Genomic DNA, 25,087 nt, shown 5'->3' with positions numbered 1-25,087 from the left:
TTTTGCATCTGATAAGTTCTTTAAAAATATTATTTGAGTGACTGAAAACTTGAGAATGTTGTCATCACATTTGTTTTGCAAAGATCATGTTAACTACAGATAACTAAAGTAGAGGCAAGGAGAGCAGTTTAAAAAACTGTTGCAATCAGCCAAGTGATTCAGGAGAATGGCCAGGTATAGGGGAATGGTGGTTGGGTAGAGAGAAAGTGGTGGATTTGACAGATATTTAGGAGGTAAGTCAACAGAAGTTTTTGACCAAGTAAATGTGTATGTGTGGGGGGGGGGGGGAGAGAGAGAGAGAGAATGAGTGAATGAATGGGAATGCTGTTTCATGAATGGGAATATGGAAAGTCAAGACAACATTTGAAAGGAGGAAGATGAGCTCTTTTCGTGAGGTGTAAGGAGCAGCTGGTGGGCTCTGATTAGCTCCATCTTCCTAGCATTTCCCAGGAAGAGATGTTAAGCAAACTCTGGGGAAAAGGTTTAATCCTCATTTTACATCTTATTCTTAGCCCTCCTGACTACCTGTGGATCTTGTGGGCTGATGACCTCCTGGGGCTCGATATGTGTTGACACTTCCACTTTTGTGTTTGAAGAAAGGAGCTGGGTTTGTAGGGAGGGGCAGAAGAGAGTTAAGAGAGACTTGGGGAATGGAGGGGACAGGGTGACACCTACTTTCTGTGGTGTGAGGGTTAGAGACAGAACCTGAAGTTGTGAATTTCACAAGGGATTTAGGGAGGCTTTGGGGGCATTGCAGATCTATGAAGGCTTGAGGCTTTGGGATATAGCAAGAGACCTTGTCTAGGTAGGTCAGTATATTGGTAAGAATCAAAAGTCTAGTGGTAACTGCACTCTGTAGTTTGCTGGTGACAGCAAGTGCTTTAGCGTACACCCAGTAGCGAGCAGCAGCTCCAAAGAAACGAGAGGAGGATTCCTGAGACACTGATACAACTCTGGGGACTGGTGCAGGGATCTTATGGTATTTAGCTCTGCATTTAGCGTTTGGAAGATCCCTGAGGGACAGAATTCTTCCTATGGTCTTCCATTCTGACTTCCTGTCCAATTGTCTTCCTTTCAGGAGCCCCCTCTAATCTTTGTGTGCCAGCCAGCCCATGATTTCATCTGTCTCAATAAGCTCCGATACTGTAGAAGAAAGGAAGTCAGATGCCTGCTGAATTTCTCTTCCTCTACTGTTTTCAATAAGGAATAGCTTAGATTTGCACAGCTGCCTGTTAACGGTATGAACAAAGTAATAAAGAGATCAGTGGAAAGTAAACCAATAGCTGTGACCTTGGGTCTGTTCTTTTCCAAATCTTTGAAGAAATATCACCATGACCTTCCTCAGCAATTGAATATTATCTAAAATTCAATGACGTATAGTTAGAGATCAGCTCAGGCAGCATCTTAAGGTTGGACAAGTTTCAGAACTACACGGATAATGAGATGAATCTACTTTCTTCTGAATGAGGATTTTTCAGGCTGTATTTCCTGATATAACTTGCCATACACGCTTGGGTTACTAAATTATATGGGTGGATCCAACATTCTGCTGGTAAATGTTTAACAACCAATTCTTTGAGAGGGAAAAAAAAAATCTGTGATTTACTACAGCATTTGCCTTTTCTTGTGCCATAAATATTCCTACTATAGCTGATTTCAAGCTACCTATATGATACCCCTGAATTCAAACTTGGGAAGAGATGCACAGTAGCAAATTATTAGTACTTTTTTGGTGGGACAGCTAATGGTTTATAATGTTTAGCAAGGACTGACAGTTGGCTTTGATGGTTAAGTGTTTTGTCCTGCAAATTATTATATAGTATTTTTAAGATACAATAGATGTAAGTAACCTCAAGGGCATAGTATCATATAAGTGTAAAGTGTTATCTAAGCCCATGTTTGCTCTCTTGTGCTGAGCTTAATTAACATTTGTCACTTGTAAAACTGTATAAAAGGGATGCTTGCAGAGAATATAGGCAGTATGTTTCTTTGGAAATTATTGTATTTTGAAAGTAAGCTTATGGATTGGTTGTTTAGGAGTTAGAAAGCATCCTCCAACATAATGATATTATATGTAAATGTCTGGGTTTTAGCTCTGTCTACAAAGCCTACTCAATACATCGTAAGAATAGAATACATCTTCCATCATTGACAGATTTTTGAGGTTATTTTTTCTTTGGAAAAAGGTCTCTTTTGAGTTCCTATTCAGCATACCAGCAAGACCTTTTCTACCTCCCTTGGTAGTGGTGGACCCTCTGGGGTTAGCATCTTCTGGATCTGTGGGGAGATAGTGAGTGTTCTCTTTACCTGGTCAGAGTCACATGTTATTCTTGTCGCATCTACCTCCAGGCAGGGATGGGACTTCTCAGGGTAAGTCTCCCCAAAGGTGTTTGAATTTGGCAGTTGGACCCCAAGGACATTTCCCCACACCCATTAACATATATTAGATGGTTTTTAAATTGAGTTTGTCAAATGCCTGTATTTATATGAATATAAAAATTTTTTTTTAAATTTTTAGAAGAGATTTAATGAATTTTGCTGAACACATACTATCTGTAAAGTGGTCTCAGAAATCATTAGATTTTCTGAAATTCTCTCTAGTATGTCAAATTTGTATGCATGGATGTAGCCATTAAAGTCATGTCTTTCCTGTTTCTCTTATAAATTAAAAGAAACAAATTGTTTAGTTCAGCAAGTATGGAGTACTTATCATGTGTAAGGCACTGGGCTAGATTCTGAGAATATATAGTATGCTGCTTGTTACCTCTCAGGAAAACAAACAGAAAACCAAACCAACTAATAAAATGGGGTGGAAGGTAGGCAGAAGTACCCCCATTACACTTAAATTCATCTTAATTTTTTTTTGGAAGCCAGGCCCTCTTTTATGTCTAAATTTTGTGGTTATCCGAGAGAACTAACTATGGTAGAAGAAAATTCTGAATAAACCAAGTCATTTATCTGAGTGGGGACATGTTACAGCTATTTGTTCACGGGAGAAAGCATGAACTCTGGAATTTGGAAAAGTTATGCTTAAATCTCTAATCCACTACTTACTAGCTGTTTAACTTTGGACAAATTAGTTTCCTTATTTTCCATCTGTAAATTGATGATAATAACACTGACCTTACTGGGTTGTGGAAGGATTAAACACCAACACATAGAAGGTGATGAAAAATGTTCATTACCTTTTTATTCTGTCCCTTCCTTCATGACTCATTTTTCATTGGAAATTTAGCTTATAATCACCATTGGCACTTGGAGTGCCCCATGATAAGCTGTCGTACCTCGAAGTTGACATTTTCCAGATTGGCAGGGAAACGGTATGGATTACTTGCTCTACTGCTTTTGACAGTTTTACATATTCCTCCAGTGAAAGAGTTATCGAGGACTTCTCCTCTGGCTTCTCCTGCCAGAAAATGAAACCTATAAACAAAGTAATTTTTAAGAATTCAATAGATGTAGAGCAATCTTTAAAATTTACTGTATATGAAAGAAATTATTCTCTTAGATGTTTTTGACTCATGACAAATGGCTTGAAGGAAAGCCCATTTTTTTGTAGTTTATGGTGAGGTATCCAAAAAGGGCTGGAAGCCAAACTCAGCCCCTCTGGCTCTGTTAGGTTCTCCCTATTCCATTTACTTAATTGTTCTAGGCTTTCATCATGACATAAAATTTGAGTTTATAATTATTTCATGAGTTACAGAACCAGTACAAACTTTGGAAGTAGATTATGAAATAAATTATTACATAATGCCAATCTGGGTTCACTTCCTTCAGTATGATACAGTAAAAGAATTCTTATAGAGAGCTAATAATGAAATAGTAATAGCAATATTTTAATAGAATTGTAATCATATTAGTTTGTTTTTATTAATAACTATAATGATATTTAAAATTTGTTTAACAAATGCTTACATAATATTTACTATAAGTCTAGTACTGTTTGATCTGTATTTAATATTATTATATTTACTTAATATTTATGATAACCATGTGATATAGATATAATTATTATACCTATTTTACAAATGAGGAAATTGAAGCATAGAGAGATTAATTAGCTTAGTACAAATCAAGTATTTAAGAAATTGTTTTGTGGTAGATGAAAACTTTTTCAGAATGCTAATTGTTTTCCAAGTTCTTATAGATATTAATATGTATTCTGTGAAAAAAAAAGTTTTGTGTCAAAAATTTGATAATGCTGGATTACATAAGATGAGATAATAGAAAATATATATACTGGTCTCTGCCCCCCATTTCCTGGACCAGAGCTCTCAAAACCCTTGCAATTTCCTGAATGATGAGAACACTAATAGCATCTTTTCTTCTAGTATTTGTTCTTTGACCCCAGTTTTTGACACAGAGCTCCTAAATCCCTTGGAATTTCTTGTGTGACAGCAGTGTCTTTTGTTCCAATGAGGTGACTCTTGGTGGGCTCCTGGATGGGGGCTGGTCACCAGAAAGATCATGCCATGATTCAAGGCTTGGAATTTTTTGCCCTACCCTCCATTCTCCAAAGAGGGGAAAGAGGCTAGAAATAGGAGTAATGATCTATCACACGTATGTAATGAAGCCGCCATAAAAATACCCAAAGTATGGGGTTCAGAGAGCTTCTGGCTTGGTGAGCATATGGAGGTGTGGGGGAGTGGTACCTAACCAGGGTATGGGAGCTCCTTCCCCTTCCCACATCCTTGCCCTACCCATCTCTCCCAGTAGGATGTTCATCTGTATCCTTTATCATATCCTTTTATAGTAAACTGGTAAATATAAGTAAGTTATTTTACTGATTTCTGTGAGCAGCTTTTGCAGATTAATCAAACCCAAGGATGAGCTCTTGGAAATCTTCGATGTGTCAGAGGCACAGGTGAGAACCTGAACTTGCAATTGGCATCTGACATTGCAGGGGGCAGGGGCAGTTTTCCAGGACTGAGCCCCTAACCTATGGGATCTGACACTATCTCCAAGTAGATTGGGTCAAAATTCAGTTAAACTGTAGGGCTCCTGGCTGGTGACACAGAGAATTGCTTGGTTGGGGGAAACCTACCCCACATCTGGCATCAGAAGTGTTGTGAGTGTGGCAGTCGTGTGAGAATAAATGAGGTACACAGCAGGAGGACCCATATGTGAATCAGATCTCAGTAAAGCTGTTTTTTTAAAAAAGAGTGATGCCTGTGGGTTCTGTAACTTGTATCTCTTAGTCAAATTCTCACCCTTATTGAATTTGTACCAATGGGTATTTGAGAGAGGAAATAAGAGGAGCTGGTCTGGAAAGAACTTTCCAAAGTACTTAAATTTGCATGACAAACACACGTATTTAAGACTCTTCCATTTTCTGAGTTAAGAGGGATCAATGAGGAAAAAAGAATTGTTTACCTTTTGCCTTATACCATGTACTATAAATTTGTCACAAACAAGAAAGGGCTTGAGAAGAATGGTTCCCAGGTCATGAGGAATCTATGAAGGTAGCAGCTGCTGGCAGAGAGCCTGAAGGTAGGATTTCTGTGGAGGTGACTCTGTCAGAGTGCGTCTGAGGAAACTTTTAGGAGTGAAGCCAACTATGCAGCCATTTTGAGCTCTATTCTTTCTCCTCCCCTCTGTGGCATTTAAGTTGACTTTAAATATTTTGGTGTTTCAACTACATTGTGGCTTTTAATATTTTAGGTTTCTAAAGTGCTTTATCTAATTTGGCTTTAATGTTATATTTTGTAACTTTTTGAATTTAATTAAAATTTTCATATATACAGATACATAAATATGCATGTGTGTTCATGTATTATACGTGTGTGTGTGTGTGTGTGTGTGTGTATTTGTGTACGCGTTTGTACTTTGGATGAGCCTGAGAAAAAGCAAACAGCATACTACTATCGCCTGATTCTTGCTTCAGATTTCAGACCTTGTGACTGATGTTGACAAAGTACCAATGTTGGTATGTCTTATTAAATTCCTTCCTGGAGAGATGCCATTTAAAAAGAGGGATAGCTACCCCGGAAACTTCTTATTTTGGGTAGAAATGTGTTGGCGGGAGGCAGAGATTCTAAGGCCAGCAGGTTAGAGAGATTCCAGTAAGCAGCTCTCAAAACTCTCAATCCCTGGGGAGGCGAGGAGAGGACTGGCTGTCCCTGAGCCAGTAGGTTTTGCTCATTTCTGAGAACTCTTGGGACAACAGCTCTGGTTGGCAGGGGCCCACACGGTCCTTCTGCCAAAGTACACAGAGCATGTGGTCCTCCCCAGCTGTAACTCGAGAGTCTCGACCAACTGAACAAGAGGTGAGTTTGTAATGTCATCCCTAACCAATCAGAACATTAGAAAATGTGATGATCAGTGGGAGTTTCTGGCTGAGTTTTTCTTCCAAAGAAAGGAAAAAAAGAAACCATTTCTGTACCCTGATAAGATGCTGTTGAAACATTCTCGATGAAATCAACTCTAATTAGGAGTTCTTAGGACAGAACCTCAAATCAGTTTGTAGTCATCCAACATACAGATGAGGGAACTACAGCCCAGAGATATTCAATTACTTGATCATGATCTAGTGAATTAATACAGAAGTAGGTCTAGAACACAGCTCCCCTTATTTCCAGACTAATGGCTGTTCCATTGTACTGCTGTCCTTGAGTTTGTTTCAATAGCTTCTAGTTTTTATTCTAATCAAATGAGGTTGTATTTGCAATTTCTGTTTGTCTTTGGTGCCTCAAGATTTCATTTTATGCAAGTCTGGCCATACAAGTAAAGACAAAAAAAACCCCACTACAAAGCAATAAAAGTTTGTAGAAAACTATTTGTTTTCTGGGCAAAAATTGAAAGAAGAATTCTTTACCATGAGAAAAGGAGAGTACAAGAGATTACTGGGTTTTCTTATGCTTCCAACTAAGGTTTAGCTCTTGTTTTCAATTTTTCTTGTATTTCCTCAAGTTTTCTCAGACACTGTCTCAGTCTAATGAATTTAGAATCCCTTGCCAAACTTCCAATGTCCTCATGACCTAAAAGAGGAACATTAGAATTTCTGAGCATTATTTAAAGATCAGGAGGAGGGTTGCGTGGCCCACCGAGGTTTCTTCCATTACGTTCTCATCTGTAAGGTGGATATTGTCCCAAATCAGAATGAAATGGTAGAAATAACCCAGGTCTTGGAGTCTGGGTTTGAATCCTGTTCCTCCATTTACTAGTTGTTAAACTTGGACAGGTTAGTTAATCTCTCTGAGATTAACTCCTTTTCCTGGTTTGTAAGTTGGGCAAGTAGAACCAGATGGTAATGCAGGTCTGACCTTCTGCCTTTAAACTGTACTGACCTACCCATACATCACATAGTCCATGTAAGAGGAAGTTTTGGACGCCCTCGCCATGTTCACATCTCCTCTTACTCCCCTACTTTTTCACATCATTGTTTTTTGATCACCCTATTTTTTCTGTGTTTGCCTGACTCCTTTCCTTCTGGCTCTGTCTCCACTATTGGCTCAGGGCTTCCCTCTCATGCTTGAAGAATGGTTTTGCTTCTTTAGTGTTTTCACTTTCAGTACACTCACAGGCGTACTTTTTGATACCCTTTTTCTCCATTGTCAGTAGGCGTTTTTGGCTGAGGTTTTCTTCCAGGGAATGGAGAAGAAGGAAACGATTTCTGCACATTGATAAGGAGATGCTGTTGAAGCGCTCTCATTGAAATCAACTCTAATTAGGAAATTTTAGGACCTAACCTCAAATCAGTTTGTAGTCTTCCAACATACAGATGTGGAGACTGCACATTTCTGAGTGGGTCCTCACCCTTTCAAGATATAGTCCCGGGAATCCACCCTGGTACCTCCCAGCTTGGCTGCCCTCCCACCAGTTTCCCCCGATCCCCTCCAGAGCTGTCAGAAGGCTATAAAAGAATTAAAACAAACTATGTTTATGAAGTACTCACAGCATTGTCTGCTATGAACTAAATATGAAAATGCTAAATTCTTTTATTCCTTAGGAATGAGGATTATGGCCTGCGTGAGCTGCTTGAGCGTGGTAGCCTAGTGTCCGGGACAGGGCTGGTGAGAGGAGTAAGACATTCATGAGGAATGTAGACAATGGTGGGTCTCATTGCTTCATTGTTGCTTCCAACTCATTAGTTCTGAGATGGTCCTACTTCCCAAATGATAAAAAGATGATACATACCCAGTGCCCATCAGCTGTACACTAGGGATGGGATTATACTGCCGTGAGCATACTGATTTTTTTCTCCCACAATCCCTTTCATCTGAATTGTCTCCACAATCATTTTCTCCATTGCATTCCAACTTGCTCGCAATGCAGCGACCTAGTCAAGAAACAGCAACATTGACAACAAATGATCATTTAAGAAAGTATTTGCTGATTTGAAACATGAGTACTTTAAATTTCAAGGGAAGGTTGAAGGCAAGTTTTCATTATTTTTGATAAAAAATTAGGAAATATGGAAATGGAATGACAAACTGATGTTTTCCCTTATTTTTTAGGATTACATGAGTCAGGATATAATTATTTAGTCACTGTTGAGCTCATTGTCTTAAATAAGGGAAATAATTCTAGAATCCCATTACCATTACAGTGAGCTTGCTGCAGAAATCATCTTCTGTAGGAGAAAATTAACAATAGGCTCAGAATTTTTTTTGATTCAGGATAACAGACTCAAGGTCACTGTTTTTTTCAAAAAAACTATAATTTCACACACACACGTCTACTGGTACACATAACAACGTGGCTGAATGTCTGAAATTTTATGTTGGGTGAAATAAGCCCGACACAGAAGAGTCATGCCGTTTGAATCCTTTATCTGATGTTCAACAACAAGGAGGGAGATTAACTGGAAAGAGGAAAGCAGGAACTTTTTGGGTTTATGGAGATTTTCTGTACCTTGATTGGGGATTGTTTTCATGGGTGTATATAATTGTCAAAATCAAATTGCACACTTACTATCAGTGTATTTTACTATACATAATTATTACATATTTTAATGTAGATATTCACTGTTTATGATTACTGTTAATAATTGTTTCACTGCATATAATTTACTATATCTAATTATTTTATTTGGACAAATTAAATGCCTAGGTACTACGGTATTAGGTAGCAGTTTGAGTGAATTTAGATAATAGTACCAACTCCATGTACCCAGACAATTCCCTTCCTTTTTAAACTTGATGAATTTCATAAGGATCCTAGGAATCAGTATGTGCCTGTATATTACTGAACTTGAAATGGTTTATGTACAATGACAGATAGCCCGCCTCCTGCCCCTCAGCCTCTTGCCTATAGTCAGGGATGCTGGCATCTGTACCATTACGTACAGGTCTCACGACAATGATTAAATGTTTTACTCAGGATTATCTGGTTACCTATTTTAAATTGTGATCAACATCTCACTACAGCTATGCATGACTATTTGGACTAACTGAAATGCTTGGGGAAATTGGGTATTCTATTGAATTAAATTTTTGTACTAATAGGGAGTTCCCCAGAAAGTACTTAGTTTTTTGGTTAATAACATTCAGTAAGAAGGTAGAATGTAATGAAAGTAATTAAGTCCTCCTTTGATTATTCAAAATCTTGTATCGAGACCATTATTATAGTTCTGAGCATCATAAACATACAAGACTGAAAATACAGAGGGAATTGAATTCCTGTCATTCCCAAGATATAACCTGAAAGACGCTCTGTTTTTAAAACAGCACATCTCTAGTTTTTCTGTTTGCTTTTCTTAGGGCAGAGCAGAATGGGTAATTTAGTATGCAATAGAGATGATTTTCCTAAAGAAAAAGAAAGGACAAATATGACAGTTTTTAAAAGTTTTGAACCTAGCACTCACAAATTTGAACAAAAGCTAATTTTTGATACAGTTACATTAAAAAGTATCCCATTTTATCAGGTGGAGATAGGGGTACACATGTAAGGTACAGTTCTCATTAACCTAGGTTTGTGAGCAGGGTACCAGATATGTTAGGAATTCAATTATTCATTTGGTACTTCCAGGGATATTAGAGAGGATTTATTAGCAAGGGTAGGGATGAAAGCAAGAGGAATTCTCTTCAGTGATGTTTAGGAATGGGTGGCAGGAGTGATATAGGTCTGTGATGGGACAGAGCTGAGAATGATTCCAGACCTTGGAAACACAATGGAATAGGAAGCACAAGGGGAGAGAGATTGTAAGCCATAAATATATCCTATACCAAAGAAGGAATGGGAAAAATGAAGGGAAATTTGGATAGTACAGGATTTGTAGAAGTCAGCCTGCTTTGGCCAGCACATGCATATATATACTTACACCTGGAACTATGTAGTCATTTGAATGGTACATGATTTTCCTATTTACTTGAACTGATTGTGTTACTACAATGGTATATTATTTTTATAACTAGTTGCAAATTCTCATCTTTATGCTTAAAGTTACAACTTTGAGAGAGGAGTTGGCATAGCGCATGGGGATTATCCTCATGGGTACTTCTCAAAGATCCATGTATACATTAAAGTAATATATTCAGTCTTGGGGGACTCTGAAGATGCAATCATGAGAGAGGAAAGGAAAGATAGACACTTTTTGATGTTGTTGTTAATTGAGCCAAACATCATTCTGAATATCCTGAGTCAGACAAATAATGGTCCATTCAACATTGTATTCCCTTTCAGAGTGGCATTAGTGGATGTTTCTAGGAGAGCACAGTGGTATATCATCTTCAGTGGAATATTTAACAACCAACAGGCCATGGTACCACTCAGTCAGAATGGATTCCAACCATATTTGTGCTAGGGATTAGCTGGTTAGTGGTTGGATCCTAGGAAGATCTAGAGATTCTTGGTGAAGGGATCTGGATAGTAGGGCAGAGGTCACTAAGAGACCTCAGGGTAGCAGCTGCTTACCCACCATTACAGATGTATTTCAACAGTTCAGTTTCTATCACTAGTTATGGACATATTGCTGATGAACTAGAGATCAGCTGTGCCTATACCACTAACTTTCCTGAACTCCCTCATTATGAATTGTTAGCTCATGGATGTATCTAAAGCCTTCTCAACCTTGTGGATATTTCTGGCCTAAACAAAGCTCTTTTGTAATAAATCTCATAGATTTATCATCTATTGAATAAAAGAGTTCTTCCCGGTAATCTGTTCTAAAAACTACCCTTCATGGTTCAAATAGTTGTGCTTCAGTTCTAAATTTTTATCTTAATATTCTGGTTCTAATGTTAAGGTCTGCATTCCCCTGAGCCATTGCCATCAAGATTTTTCTTATATTCCCTCTTTTGTCAATATGTGACATGACCTTATTTTTGTAGGCATAATGTCTATCTCCCGACCCATGTCCCACCCTGACATCTCAGGTTTGGGGGATGAGGTACAGAGGGAAAACCCTGACACCAGCATTCCTGCCTGACATTCAGAAAAGATTGGCAAAGCTGAAGGCAGCAAGCAAGGAGTAAGAAGAGAGAAACATTAGACCCAGGTCTGGGGTCAGTTTTCTATAGGAATTTGAAATCTGCTATTTAGTTCTAAATACTTTTCAGTGTATCTCAGAGTACACAGAAATGATGGGATTTTATTCATCTGAACTCTAACTTTAACTTTAAAGTGACTATTTATATAAGAAATCAGTGAACTATGGCCCATGGATGAAAACTGACCTGCCACTTGCTCTTGTAAATAAAATTCTGTTGGAACACAGCCATGCTCAATTGTTTATCTACTGTCTATGGCAGCTTTGATGCTAAGATGCCAGAGTTGAACAGCTGCTGCGTAGACTGTATGGCCAGCAAAGCCTAAAATATTTGGCATCTGGACCTTTCCTGAAAAAGTGTGTAGAAATCTCATCTAGACTGTTCAAATTGTTGAGCTTTGGAGAGCCATTAATTAGCAAGAGAATACATAGATTAAGTGGTATATTCAAAATTTGATTATAATCTAATGATACTTAAATTTAAAAATTTACAATTTTCTGAATGAGAATTGTACTTGAAGTTTAAAAAGTTTGAAGTTTGAAATGGTTGCCACCATTTAAATCATTTTCAACCTCCTCTTCTGACAATTACCTTTGGAGTCATTCAATGGACCACACCAGAAAATTTGTCACATCATCTCTAGACATCCCATTGACATACTATCTTAGCTTTAATATTCTTATCTTAATAAACTATATTAAAATTTTAAAACTCTGTCACCCCTTTTCAATTGCTTATTCTAGATTTGTGCTTCTTAATAACCAATTTTTTTTTTTTTTTTTTTTGCGGCACGCGGGCCTCTCACTGTTGCGGCCTCTCCCGTCGCAGAGCACAGGCTCCGGACGCGCAGGCTCAGTGGCCATGGCTCACGGTCCCAGCCGCTCCGCGGCATGTGGGATCCTCCCGGACCGGGGCACGAACCCGTGTCCCCTGCATCTGCAGGCGGACTCTCAACCACTGCGCCACCAGGGAAGCCCTAGCCAATTTTTAAAAGTATCTGCCTCTTCCTCCGTTTCCTTCTCCTCATTCTCTTCTTACTGCTGTATCACAGTGTAGGAACCTGGGAGTCGTACTTGATGAGCAAATGAATCAAATAAGTGGTCAAGATGATTATAGCTTGAAAGCTGTAATTTTACACATGAATAGCATGTAATTGGTAGCATAACACCCCTGTCCCCACAGGCTTAAAATATGGTGGGACTTCTCTATCATGACTTTCACTGGGAGTCAATTGGAATAAATTTATTTAGTCATTTTTAATGAAGACTGAACATTTTCCAAAAGTACATTACCACTGTCACAGCGGAACTTATTCTTGCAGTCAACATCTTCAATTTTGCAGAGCTTAGAAGGGATGCATGGTTGAAAGGTCATGAGGGGCTCAGTACATGGTTGTCCTCCAAACTGACTGGGGCGCAAGATGGACCTAACTTTAAACTGAAAGAAAAGGAGAGAAAGGTGAGTAACTGAGGCTGGGTCAAAGCCAAAAACTATCTAAGAAAACTGGGCTTCTCAATCACAGTAGTGATTTTTCCTATAGTGGCGTTTGCTGAATTAAATAATGACTTTTTCCAGTTCTATTATTGTGTGTCCTTAGGGAAGTCAATACTTTTTGGGTCTCACTTTTCCAACCTGTAAAATGAGGAACTGGGACAAAAGATTTCTTAAGATTTCTAACTCTGAAATCATATGATTCTAAATTGAATAGAAATCAAATGCACACATATTTACTGAGCGTGTCCTGAGTGCAATAAATCTTCCAGATAATAACAGTAGCTCTTTTATTCCTCAAAGATAGTGTGACGTGATAAATGTGAAAGGATTTGGGGGCTCTTTTGCATGAGGAAGTCACCATGGAAACCAGGGCTGACACATTCTCCACACTTTAGAAGATTTTAAACAGGCAGTAGTAAAACAAAGAGTCAGAGAGGGAAAGAAATAGGACAGGATTAAAAAGTACTGACTTTGAAGTCAGAAAAATCCAAGCTCGAAATGTAGTCTTCTATTCATTAGTGGTGTATTCTTGGGCAAATTACTTAACCCCTAATGAGCTGTCACTTCCTCATCTATAAAATGGGTAGAAAAACAATGTGATGTGAAGTTTGAATAAGGTGATGTATGTAAAGGGCGTAGAACAATTTCTCTCAGAGAGCGGGTGCTCCAATAATGAGTTCTGTCTACTTCCCTAATGTCTGAATGCTTAGCCCCTGACCTGACTGGGGTTCACATGGGCCAGTGTCCTTACAGGAATGAGCTTGAGATGGGTAAATATTGCAGCTGGGAACAATAAACAAATAGAGGGACTTTCCCATGGGGAGAGGGATGTTAGAGGAAAGGCAAGGAGTCATTTTAATTAATGCCCCTCATTTCTGTCTGATTTTAAACCTTGGACTGAAATCCCCATTTTTTAGCACCTGTTTTTGCTTTGTGAGCTCTCAGAGGGCACAGGCAGTGGAATTCAGAGCTGGGCGAGTGCAATACCAATTCTGGGGGGTAGAACATTGTTTTTGGTGTTCACATGACAATAAATCATGCAAAATGAATCCTCCTTTCCCCCCCCAACATGTTGCTAAATGGAATTTTCCTTCAGTGGAAGCTGGGACAGTTCATTTTCAAATATTGAAGAAATTCAGCATTTCTATGACTGTTGAGTCTGTCAGGGAATTCGAGAATTTTACTGTGATTCCGACTTCCTGAATACACCCACATATCACCTACCTGTTTTTCAACACAAGGGTCACAGTCTGACCATGGTCCATAATCTCCCAGGAGGCAATTGATAGGACAAGTTTGCCAGTTACATTCTCTGGTCTCCTGCTTGGTGCAAAGCTGGTCGCAAAAGTTTTCCAGATAGTACTGATTCACAACGATGTATCTGTAACAGTGAGGAAAAAGCTGCTTAGAATGAGTGTATTCATTGTGGCTCCAGCTCCATAAGAAAAAGATCATTGACTCAATTACAGTGAATACAAGGAAAGAAGGTTTTCATGGAAAATCAGGCAGTGTGGCATATGTGCAATTCTTACCACTTACTGGAACTCAGCACTGGGTCCATAATTTGTTGGGCCCTGTGCAATATGGAAACGGGGGGTGCCTCACGTTCAAAGCTTATTAAGAATTTCAAGAAAATGACTGCAGAGCATTAAGCCAAGCACAGAGCCCTTCTCAGTGTGCGGTCCTGTGTGACTGCACAGGTCACACGTCCATGAAGCTGGCCCTGACTGAATTCCTGGAAGGGACTGAAAGGGAAAGAAAAGGAAGAAGAAAGTTTCTGCAAATTGCTTAAAAGATGACAACACAGGGTGATAAATACAATGATTGTGATAGAGCCAGAGTGCCGTGGGCCCAAAGAGTAAGGGAGAAAGTGACATGAGAGATACATTTTGAAAAATTCATGTGAATTTCCCAGGCAAGAAAGGGAAGGGCATTCAGAAGGAAGATCATGTGCAAAGATTAGAGGTGGAGAGTATGACACGTCCGTGAAGGGACTTGTGGGACGGACCTGAGAATTGCATAATTGAGAGGGATGGAATATATTGTGGTACTTTATTTGGTAGGCAGTAGAGAGCTACTGAGGGACTCTTGAGTAGAGAAGTATTATAAACAAATCTGTTCTTACATCCTTCATGGATGGTTTATTGGGGCAGTCAGTTGGTGATTTAATGACACTCACACTACATATGTAAAAATAGTTTTCTAACATAGATCTCAAAAAAGTGCTATAACAGTTAAAACACATTAAATATATGCCTTTCTCCTCCAAGTCATGTGTGCATCTTCATGGACTAGAAATATCTAACAGATTTAAAGAAACTGTGGGGGATGAGTAGTCTGAATTGATGAAAAGGCTGAATTATTAAATGTTATCAGGTAAACACAGTTTCTTGCCTGCTGGTCCATGACAACAATCAAGCTAATAGGTAGCAGTGCTGATCAATTGAGGTCCTGTTAGACTCAGTTGAATGAGTAGAAAATTCTCTATAATTAACTCTCTAACTGTAGGCAAGCAGAGTTATGTGCTGATTGGAAAAAAGCCTGAGTAGTGATTCTAAGTAAGTTAGTCAACTGAAAATATTGCACAGATTCTTAATTAAATTTCTTTGAAACACCTCAATTTTCGTGGAGAACAAAAGTAGACTCCATTTCAACCTTATGTGGAAAAGACCTCAAATTCCATCCAAATTCATGAATTCTTTTCAGAATTAAAAAAAAAATTGTGGGTTATAGTCTGCAAAAGTTATACTTTTAGATATATTTTTTTCCCATCACTTAGTGTGGCACTTTTGATTTTGCTAACCCTGTTCTTGAGGTTTCACAGGGCACAAAGAAAAGCTACAAAGTCCACACCCACCTCTGTCTGGTCTGGGTTCCAGAATTGCAGGTTTTTGAGCAGCTGGACCACAGACTCCATGGGTAATGATCACAGAAACAGGCTTGGCCCTTGTCAATCAGAGCACTCAGCAGGATGAAATATAAGATGGAGTGTCTGGCCATGCCTGGAGAGCCTCCAGACCCTGAAAAGAAATGATATAAAACATACCAAACATCTGTGAGGTAAAACTTTATAGGTCATTCTCAGTTACAACCTCAAATATGATCTTAGAGAACATCTTGCCTTCCTTAAGGCAGAGTAACACCTGTAAATTCACATGCTTATGAGTATAAATGTTATTTCTAAAGATTTTTAGGGTGGACATTCCCATAGTTACAAACCCCAGTACTAGTAAGTTTCTCTGAACTGTCAGTGATAGGCTACAAGACAAACTATGTAGTATATATTTGTATCTCATTTCATTCCTAAATGGAAATTTTTATGTAGTCTTATACTTTTCCAAATAACTGCTTATTGTGTGTGGACAGTGCCCTCAAGTACCACCTAGTACTACCTTTCAGTTTTTCATACTTTTCTGGGCCTGGGGAAGGACTTTGGAACCCTTCTTTTTGAAGCTCTATTTACTTTTCTGGCACCTTGGAAGCTTGTTAAAGAGAGTTCACTGTCCAACTATCTCTAGTTTTAGAGTCATAGAAGTTAGAGCTGGAACGGATCTTTGAAACCTTCAGATTAAACTCCCTCATTTTATGGATGATGAGGCGGAGGCTTAAGCAGGAACGGTAAGGTTGAGACTACATGACAAGTAACAGCCCAAGACTCCTCATTCTTGGATGAGATGCATTCCTTCATTGAATTTCTAATAACGCTAACTAGTGTTCCTGGAGCATCTAGATGCTTGGAACTCCACTACCCAGAACACAAGAGGGTTTATTCAGATGTGGCTGAATGCCAGAGAAAACTTGGACCAGTGGTTCCTCATGTGCTGTGGAGCCTTGAGGATCTGTGTGTTATTGGATGGAAATTGCAAAACCGTTATCTGCCCTCCCAATATTGCCATTTTGATTTTTGTATCTCTAACAAAACACACAACATGGTTAAATATGTACAGAAAATGCTGCTGTAATTAGTATAGTAACTTCCATTTAAAGAAATATTAATAGAACGCCATTCACCTAATTTCTCTGTGTCTCAGTTTTATTATCCATAAAATAGGGATAATACTTTTACCTTCTTCATAAGACTTTTGTTAGGATTCAGTAAGAAGAAAATTCATGTAAAGTGCTTAGAACAATCCTTGGTATAGAATCATCACTCAATAAATATTAGTTTTTCAAAAGAGTAGTAACACTTGAGTGTTTCAAAGTTAATTGTGGCTATCGGTCATGAATTTTTCAAAATAATGGGCTCCTCAAATTACAGCAAGAATCTTGTGAAAATTGAAAATATGTTTTGATGTTAAATAAGACTATTCATGTTTAACATGATTTAGAAATACGGCTTTAGTTACTTTTCAGCTTACAAATAAAATCAGATCCCTGACCATCTTTTTTGAAATTACAATTTCCCACCAGTGTTTCCTATCCTCCTTCACTGCTTTATTTTTCTCTGTTATTCATACCTTCCTAATATATAAAGTACTATGTAATTTAAATAAATATCTCCTCTTTCCTTTCTCCTTCTTCACTAAAATATGAACACCATGACAGTTGATCTTTTTTGTCTGTTTTGTTCATTTCAGCATTTAGAAGAATGAGAGCAAGCATACCACGCAAAGAATAAATGTTGTAGAATTGAGTCTAGGAAACAGTTTAGAAACGGGTTTTGATGAAATCTGAATAATGTAATTTAAGTCCATAATTACAGCCACTTCTGTAATATTATTCTCAAAATTTCTGCCAGATTAAGTATATTTCATAGACTAGAAATGAACTTGGCTGTTCAGTTGTCACCCATTGTTTCAGCAAGAGTGATAGTTTGTAGCATAACTGGTTTATTTCTAGTTTGTTGTAATGGTTGATTTGAAATAAAAAACTAGATCTCTTGAGATTCAAATTTATTTTTAGAACACCATAATATATTAAGTTAGTCTGCCTCTTATTTATTTGATAATATTTATTGTGTTCTAAAATATATAGAAATGCATGAAGAAGAAAATTAAGATGATTTATTATATAACCAGAAAAATTCTGCTGACATTTAAAAAATACATATAATATATGCCTGCATTTGAAAAGTTTAAAAAGAACAGAAAGAAAAATGTAACACCTGAGATCTCTTCTACCTATAGCCAGAACCTCTTCCTACACATAATCACTTTTCTCTTTTTATAGGTAGAAAATGGAGGGAAAATTCTTCCACACATTCCCTTACACATATACATGTATGCATGTTCTTTAAATATATATACAAAAAAGAAGTATGATGTATATTACTCTGTACTTTGTTTTTCCCATCACAGTATACTGTAAAGATATTTCCGTATTAATAGATGTATATCTACTTCAATTTTTTCCCTTAGCATTCTCTTTTTTTTTTTTTTTTTTTTTTTTTTTTTTTGCGGCACGCGGGCCTCTCACTGTTGTGGCCTCTTCCGTTGCGTAGCACAGGCTCCGGACGCGCAGGCTCAGCGGCCATGGCTCACGGGCCCAGCCGCTCCGCCGCATGTGGAATCTTCCCGGACCGGGGCACGAACCCGTGTCCCCTGCATCGGCAGGCGGACTCTCAACCACTGCGCCACCAGGGAAGCCCCCTAGCATTCTTTTTTAAAAAATTTTATTTATTTATTTGGCTGCATTGGGTCTTTGTTGCTGCACTTGGGCTTTCTCTAGTTGCGGTGAACAGGGGCTACTCTTTGTTTCAGTGCATGGTCTTCCCATTGTGGTGGCTTCTCTTGTTGCAGAGCACGGGCTCTAGGCATGCGGGCTTCAATAGTTGCTGCCGGTGAGCCCTAGAGTGCACGGGCTTCAGTAGTTGCGGTGTGTGCGCTCAGTAGTTGTGGCACATGGGCTCAGTAGTGGTGGCTCACAGGCTCTAGAGCACAGGCTCAGTAGTTGTTGTGCAGGGGCTTAGTTGCTCCATGGCATGTGGGAATCTTCCTGGACCAGGGATTGAACCCGTGTACCGTGCATTGGCAGACATATTCTTTTTTTTTTAGATGTTGGGGATAGGAGTTTATTAATTAATCAATTTATTTTTGCTGTGTTTGGTCTTCGTTTCTGTGCAAGGGCTTTCTCTAGTTGTGGCAAGCGGGGGCCACTCTTCATCGCGGTGCATGGGCCTCTCACTATCGCGGCCTCTCTTGTTGCGGAGCATAGGCTCCAGACACGCAGGCTCAGTAGTTGTGGCTCACGGGCCTAGTTGCTCCACGGCATGTGGGATCCTCCCAGACCAGGGCTCGAACCCATGTCCCTTGCATTAGCAGGCAGATTCTCAACCACTGCGCCACCAGGGAAGCTCTGGCAGGCATATTCTTAACCACTGTGCCACCAGGGAAGTCCTATCTACTTCATTATTATTATTATTATTATTATTTTTTGTGATACGCAGGCCTCTCACTGTTGTGGCCTCTCCTGTTGTGGAGCACAGGCTCCGGACGCGCAGGTCCAGCGGCCATGGCTCACGGGCCCAGCTTGCTCTGCGGCATGTGGGGTCTTCCCGGACCGGGGCATGAACCCGTGTCCCCTACATCGGCAGGTGGACTCTCAACCACTGCGCCACCAGGGAAGCCCTACTTCATTATTTTTAATGACTGCATAGTTTTATACTGTATAGATGTATTATACTGAACTTAACCATTATTCTAACTGTAGACTTTTAGTATACATACATAATGCAATAAACATCTTTATATTTTAGCATACTTTTGTAGTATATCCATAGGACCAACAAATATTCCTAGCAGTAGAATGACTCAGTCAAATGATATAAATTTTTAAATGTTGATAGATTTTGCCAAATTGCCCTACTGAAATATGGCTCCCTCAAAAGTCTCAGAGGATGAGTTAAAATTATATTTTAATGTGTTTACTTTATGTTTTTTTTTATTGGATGAAAGGATACTTCAGTTAAAAAAATGAGTCTCCTCATTTTATAAATCTTCATTCAAGCCAAGAGTTTGAGATCAGATATAAGAATTGTTTCCCCACAAAAAAATTTTTTTCTCCAATATGCTCAGAAGTTAGAGCATTTCTTCATAATAAATCAGTAAGCATTTAAAATTTTTTTAAATGTTTAATTGAAGTATAGTTGAACTACAATGTTGTGTTAGTTTCTGGCATACAGCAAAGTGATTCAGTTATACATACATAACTGAAAAAAAAAATATATATATATATATATTTACTCTTTTTCAGATTCTTTTCCATTATGGTTTATTACAGGATATTGAGTATAGTTGCCTGGGCTATACAGTATGACCTTGTTGTTTATCTACTTTATATATAGTAGTTTGTATCTGCTAATCCCAATTTCCTAATTTATCCCTCACCTACCCTTTTTCCCCTTGGGTAACCATAAGTTTGTTTTCTATGTCTGTAAGTTTGTTTTTGTTTTGTAAATAAGTTCATTTGTATCATATTTTAGATTCCACATATAAGTGATATCATAGGGTATTTGTCTTTCTCTTTCTGACTTACTTCACTTAGTATGTAAGTCAGTAAGCATTTTTAAACTGTCTTACAAGCTCAGAGAAAACTGCTAGAATAAAAGCAACTAAATCCCCTGACATATGGCTGAATATACCCTTCAATTTAAAATGGAATTGACACACATTTGAGTATCCATTGAGTGAGATAAAAAGAAACAGAATTCATTATCATTGTCTGGGGAGGGTAGAGAGAAACTGAAGATGCTCCCCATGATTTTTATCCAAGCTTTTTTATCCAACTCATAAGATAAGCTGCTACGGCCCTAAGCTATTTCAATCATAAAAAAGAGAGGCTCCTTTAAAGACCACTGCACTTGCCTGCCAATTTTATTTCACTGGTATGTAACTCACATTTTCTGGTTTTCTTCAGCAGCACAGAACCATAGACTTTGGGACAAGAGTGTCCAGAAATTAGGCTGTGATCAGACCAAATACATAGTATGAGTCCTATACCCTATACATCAGACCCAAGTTGATATTGGTTTTCAACTCTCTTCAGGGCCCTTGGGAGCTTAGGCTCCTAAACAATGTGAAGTTTCCCTGTTAATCACTAGACAGACCACCACCCCATCCCCCCACCCCCAAATTGGGATCTTCTCATATAGAAACTGCTTCAGCAAGGAAACGTAAAAGAGGGGTTTTTGTTGTTGTTTGTTTTTCTTATTAAATTTTGAACAGATAGATATTTTCCAGAATAATTCAATTGTAGAGAAAACAAATTCTTAAAGTATTTTTTGGAATCAGCATGTAAACAATAGGTAGAAGTTGAATTACAAGAGATTACCAGTTCTCAATTCTCAGCAAATGCTATCTGTTTTAACTTCCAAAAGCTTGAAAAATATAGGTGGATTTTATTCCAATTATAATCAAAAACTGCAAGAACAGAACTCATGTAAAATATTCTGATCTCTTCTTTGGCTATAGTATTCTGAGACAATTTGGAAAATGCTAAAATGAAGATGGTAATGCCAAAGCTTCTTATTTGAGGAGATGCTAATAAAAGAGCTAATTGGTTCTCTTTTTATAACATTTTATTGTTATAAGGAAAAATTGTTTTATGTTAAAATGATAATTTTCATTCAAATAAAGAGAATTATTTCTCTTATTTTTTTATTAGCATAGCCCAGCATCTAGTATTAAATGCTTCCTTATTTATTAATTTTCAACATCTCTAGGCATTTTGGAGATATCCAAAATTTCATGCAGGCATTATACCCATTACCATACAATTTTCTTATAAACATGGAAGAAAAAGAACGTTCAGTGAATAGAGGAAGATAGTTATGAAAAATCTTCCACTGCAGTAACATAGTAGAAGAGCAGCAGTCTGCAGTTTTCTCATAATTGTCATCCCCTCTTGAACTCTAGAAATTAGTGATCCCATTGAACCATTGAAGATGGCTTTTGTGAGCACTTGGGGAATTCTAGCACAGGATGAAATCCATTTTATTCTGACCTGTCACCTTCCCACGTCCTTGATTTCCATGAATGATTTGTCCCTAAGGCAGTTCAGCACATCTTACCCGACAGGTTCAGAGGATGCTCTAGTTTGCCCCCAACTGCAGGTTCTTCCTTTCCATCTTCTTGTAAATGTCTTGAATCTCTTATTTCTTATTTTTTCCTTCCACACATGCCCTGGAAGCTCAAGAAATTATATTTACCACTGCTAGGGCAGGCTGGGGCGTTCTGGCACATGACTAGTCTTTGGCTAAACGGTATGTTTGTTTTACTTTTAACTGTAGATTAGCTCATAGAAAAACTTGATTTCACCAAGGCAGCTCTCTGGAAGGACACTTCTTTAAGAAATATAAATATTTTGGTTCTTGTGAGAATTAAGCAAAATCGTTATATCTTATATTAAAAGAAAGACAAATGGCTGTAAGCTCTTATGTTTTTTCATGCATGAAAGGGTAAGTTTGTTAGAAACATTATATACGATTTTGAAATATTAAGAATACAAAGGAGATCATTATGTCACTCACCTTAAACAGAGTTTGTGGTATCCAGGGAACTAATCTGCAATGGCTAAGGAAACAATAGGTACTCACAGTGAAAAGGGTTTATAAGACAATCCAAACAAGTCTTTTTTCCCCATTGCTAACTAACACAAGGTCATGTCCCACAGATCTAACAACACCTAGAGTGCTGTTAAAATAAACATTCCCTATAAACTCTGGACTTTGCAAATGATCACTTAAATCAGCAGTAACCCTGCAACTCTTCAGAGTGAGATATTGCACAGGGTCCTGATTTTTCAATGATTTTCCCATTCAAGTAATATTGTAATGGGTATTGCTACTGAAAAGTTTCTGACTTCATTTCCAAAAACTTTTAGAATAAATTGTTTAAAATTGCCTTCCCCCTTTAGGAATTTGTCCATTTAATTTAAAAAATATGGATTTTTTTCTAATTATATAATATTTATTGAGAAAGATTTAGAACATGTGGAAAAGTATGAAGAGGAAAAGTAAAATCATTTTTTATAAACAAACAAAACCACTATTGATATTTGGAGTAAATACTTCCAGTCATATAATATGTATGTGTCTCTCTGTGTAAGTATACACATTCAAAGGAATGTGTGTGTGTATATATATATATATATAACATGATGTATAATTTTGTGACAGCATATATATATTTACATCTTTATTGGAGTATAATTGCTTTACAATGGTGTGTTAGTTTCTGCTTTATAACAAAGTGAATCAGTTATACATATACATATGTTCCCATATCTCTTCCCTCTTGGGTCTCCCTCCCTCCCACCCTCCCTATCCCACCACTCCAGGCAGTCACAAAGCACAAAGCATCTGTGCTATGCGGCTGCTTCCCACTAGCTATCTACCTTACGTTTGGTAGTGTATATATGTCCATGCCTCTCTCTCGCTTTGTCACAGCATACCCTTCCCCCTCCCCATATCCTCAAGTCCATTCTCTAGTAGGTCTGTGTCTTTATTCCTGTCTTACCCCTAGGGTCTTCATGACTTTTTTTTCTTAAATTCCATATATATGGGTTAGCATACGGCATTTGTCTTTCTCTTTCTGACTTACTTCACTCTGTATGACAGACTCTAGGTCTATCCACCTCATTACAAAGAGCTCAATTTCATTTCTTTTTATGGCTGAGTAATATTCCATTGTATATATGTGCCACATCTTCTTTATCCATTCATCCGATGATGGACACCTAGGTTGTTTCCATCTCTGGGCTATTATAAATAGAGCTGCAAAGAATATTTTGGTACATGACTCTTTTTGAATTATGGTTTTCTCAGGGTATGTGCCCAGTAGTGGGATTGCTGGGTCATATGGTAGTTCTATTTGTAGTTTTTTAAGGAACCTCCATACTGTTCTCCATAGTGACTGTATCAATTTACATTCCCACCAACAGTGCAAGAGGGTTCCCTTTTCTCCACACCCTCTCCAGCATTTGTTGTTTCTAGATATTTTCATGATGGCCATTCTGACTGATGTGAGATGATATCTCATTGTAGTTTTGATTTGCATTTCTCTAATGATTAATGATGTTGAGCATTCTTTCATGTGTTTGTTGGCAGTCTGTATATCTTCTTTGGAGAAGTGTCTGTTTAGGTCTTCTGCCCATTTTTGGATTCGGTTGTTTGTTTTTTTGTTATTGAGCTGCATGAGCTGATTATAAATTTTGGAGATTAATCCTTTGTCAGTTCCTTCATTTGCAAATATTTTCTCCCATTCTGAGGGTTGTCTTTTGGTCTTGTTTATGGGTTCCTTTGCTGTGCAAAAGCTTTGAAGTTTCATTAGGTCCCATTTGTTTATTTTTGTTTTTATTTCCATTTCTCTAGGAGGTGGGTCAAAAAGGATCTTGCTGCGATTTATGTCCTAGAGTGTTCTGCCTATGTTTTCCTCTAACAGTTTGATAGTGTCTGTCCTTACATTTAGGTCTTTAATCCATTTTGAGCTTATTTTTGTGTACGGCGTTAGGGAGTGATCTAATCTCATACTTTTACATGTACCTGTCCAGTTTTCCCAGCACCACTTATTGAAGAGGCTGTCCTTTCTCCACTGTATATTCCTGCCTCCTTTATCAAAGATAAGGTGACCATATGTGTGTGGGTTTATCTCTGGGCTTTCTATCCTGTTCTATTGATCTATCTTTCTGTTTTTGTGCCAGTACCATACTGTCTTGATTACTGTAGCTTTGTAGTATAGTCTGAAGTCAGGGAGCCTGATTCCTCTAGCTCCATCTTTTGTTCTCAAGATTGCTTTGGCTCTTCAGGGTCTTTTGTGTTTCCATACAAATTGTGAAATTTTTTGTTCTAGTTCTGTGAAAAATGCCAGTGGTAGTTTGATAGGGATTGCATTGAATCTGTAGATTGCTTTGCGTAGTAGAGTCATTTTCACAGTATTGATTCTTCCAATCCAAGAACATGGTATATCTCTCCATCTATTTGTATCATCTTTAATTTCTTTCATCAGTGTCTTACAATTTTCTGCATACAGGTCTTTTGTCTCCTTAGGTAGGGTTATTCCTAGATATTTTATTCTTTTTGTTGCAATGGTAAATGGGAGCGTTTTCTTGATTTCACTTTCAGACTTTTCATCATTAGTGTATAGGAATGCAAGAGATTTCTGTGCATTAATTTTGTATCCTGCTACTTTACCAAATTCATTGATTAGCTCTAGTAGTTTTCTGGTAGA

The 25,087-nt window shown here is 38.0% G+C and overlaps 1 protein-coding gene across 2 annotated transcripts in view; it reads right to left on the bottom strand.

Annotated features, from left to right (window-relative positions):
- Positions 1-22,527, bottom strand: part of C6 (complement C6) — a 91,979-nt gene extending 69,452 nt beyond the window's left edge. Inside the window, exons 1-6 of one of the 2 annotated variants that reach the window (XM_060009543.1) lie at positions 22,390-22,527; positions 15,781-15,943; positions 14,148-14,304; positions 12,722-12,866; positions 8,137-8,278; positions 3,285-3,423 (exon numbers count right to left, since the gene is read on the bottom strand). In XM_060009543.1, the coding sequence (XP_059865526.1) occupies positions 3,285-3,423; positions 8,137-8,278; positions 12,722-12,866; positions 14,148-14,304; positions 15,781-15,923 (726 nt within the window). In that variant the 5' untranslated portion in view covers positions 15,924-15,943; positions 22,390-22,527. Of the gene's footprint in view, positions 1-3,284; positions 3,424-8,136; positions 8,279-12,721; positions 12,867-14,147; positions 14,305-15,780; positions 15,944-21,930; positions 22,101-22,389 lie in introns of those variants that run through there. The other variant, XM_060009542.1, reaches the window with a different exon arrangement.
- Positions 22,528-25,087: the final 2,560 nt, after the last annotated feature.

This window comes from Delphinus delphis, chromosome 3 (assembly GCF_949987515.2).
Source record: "Delphinus delphis chromosome 3, mDelDel1.2, whole genome shotgun sequence".
NCBI lineage: Eukaryota > Metazoa > Chordata > Mammalia > Artiodactyla > Delphinidae > Delphinus > Delphinus delphis.
Note: the sequence above shows the minus strand (reverse complement) of the source record. Positions and strands in the feature narration are given on the sequence as shown.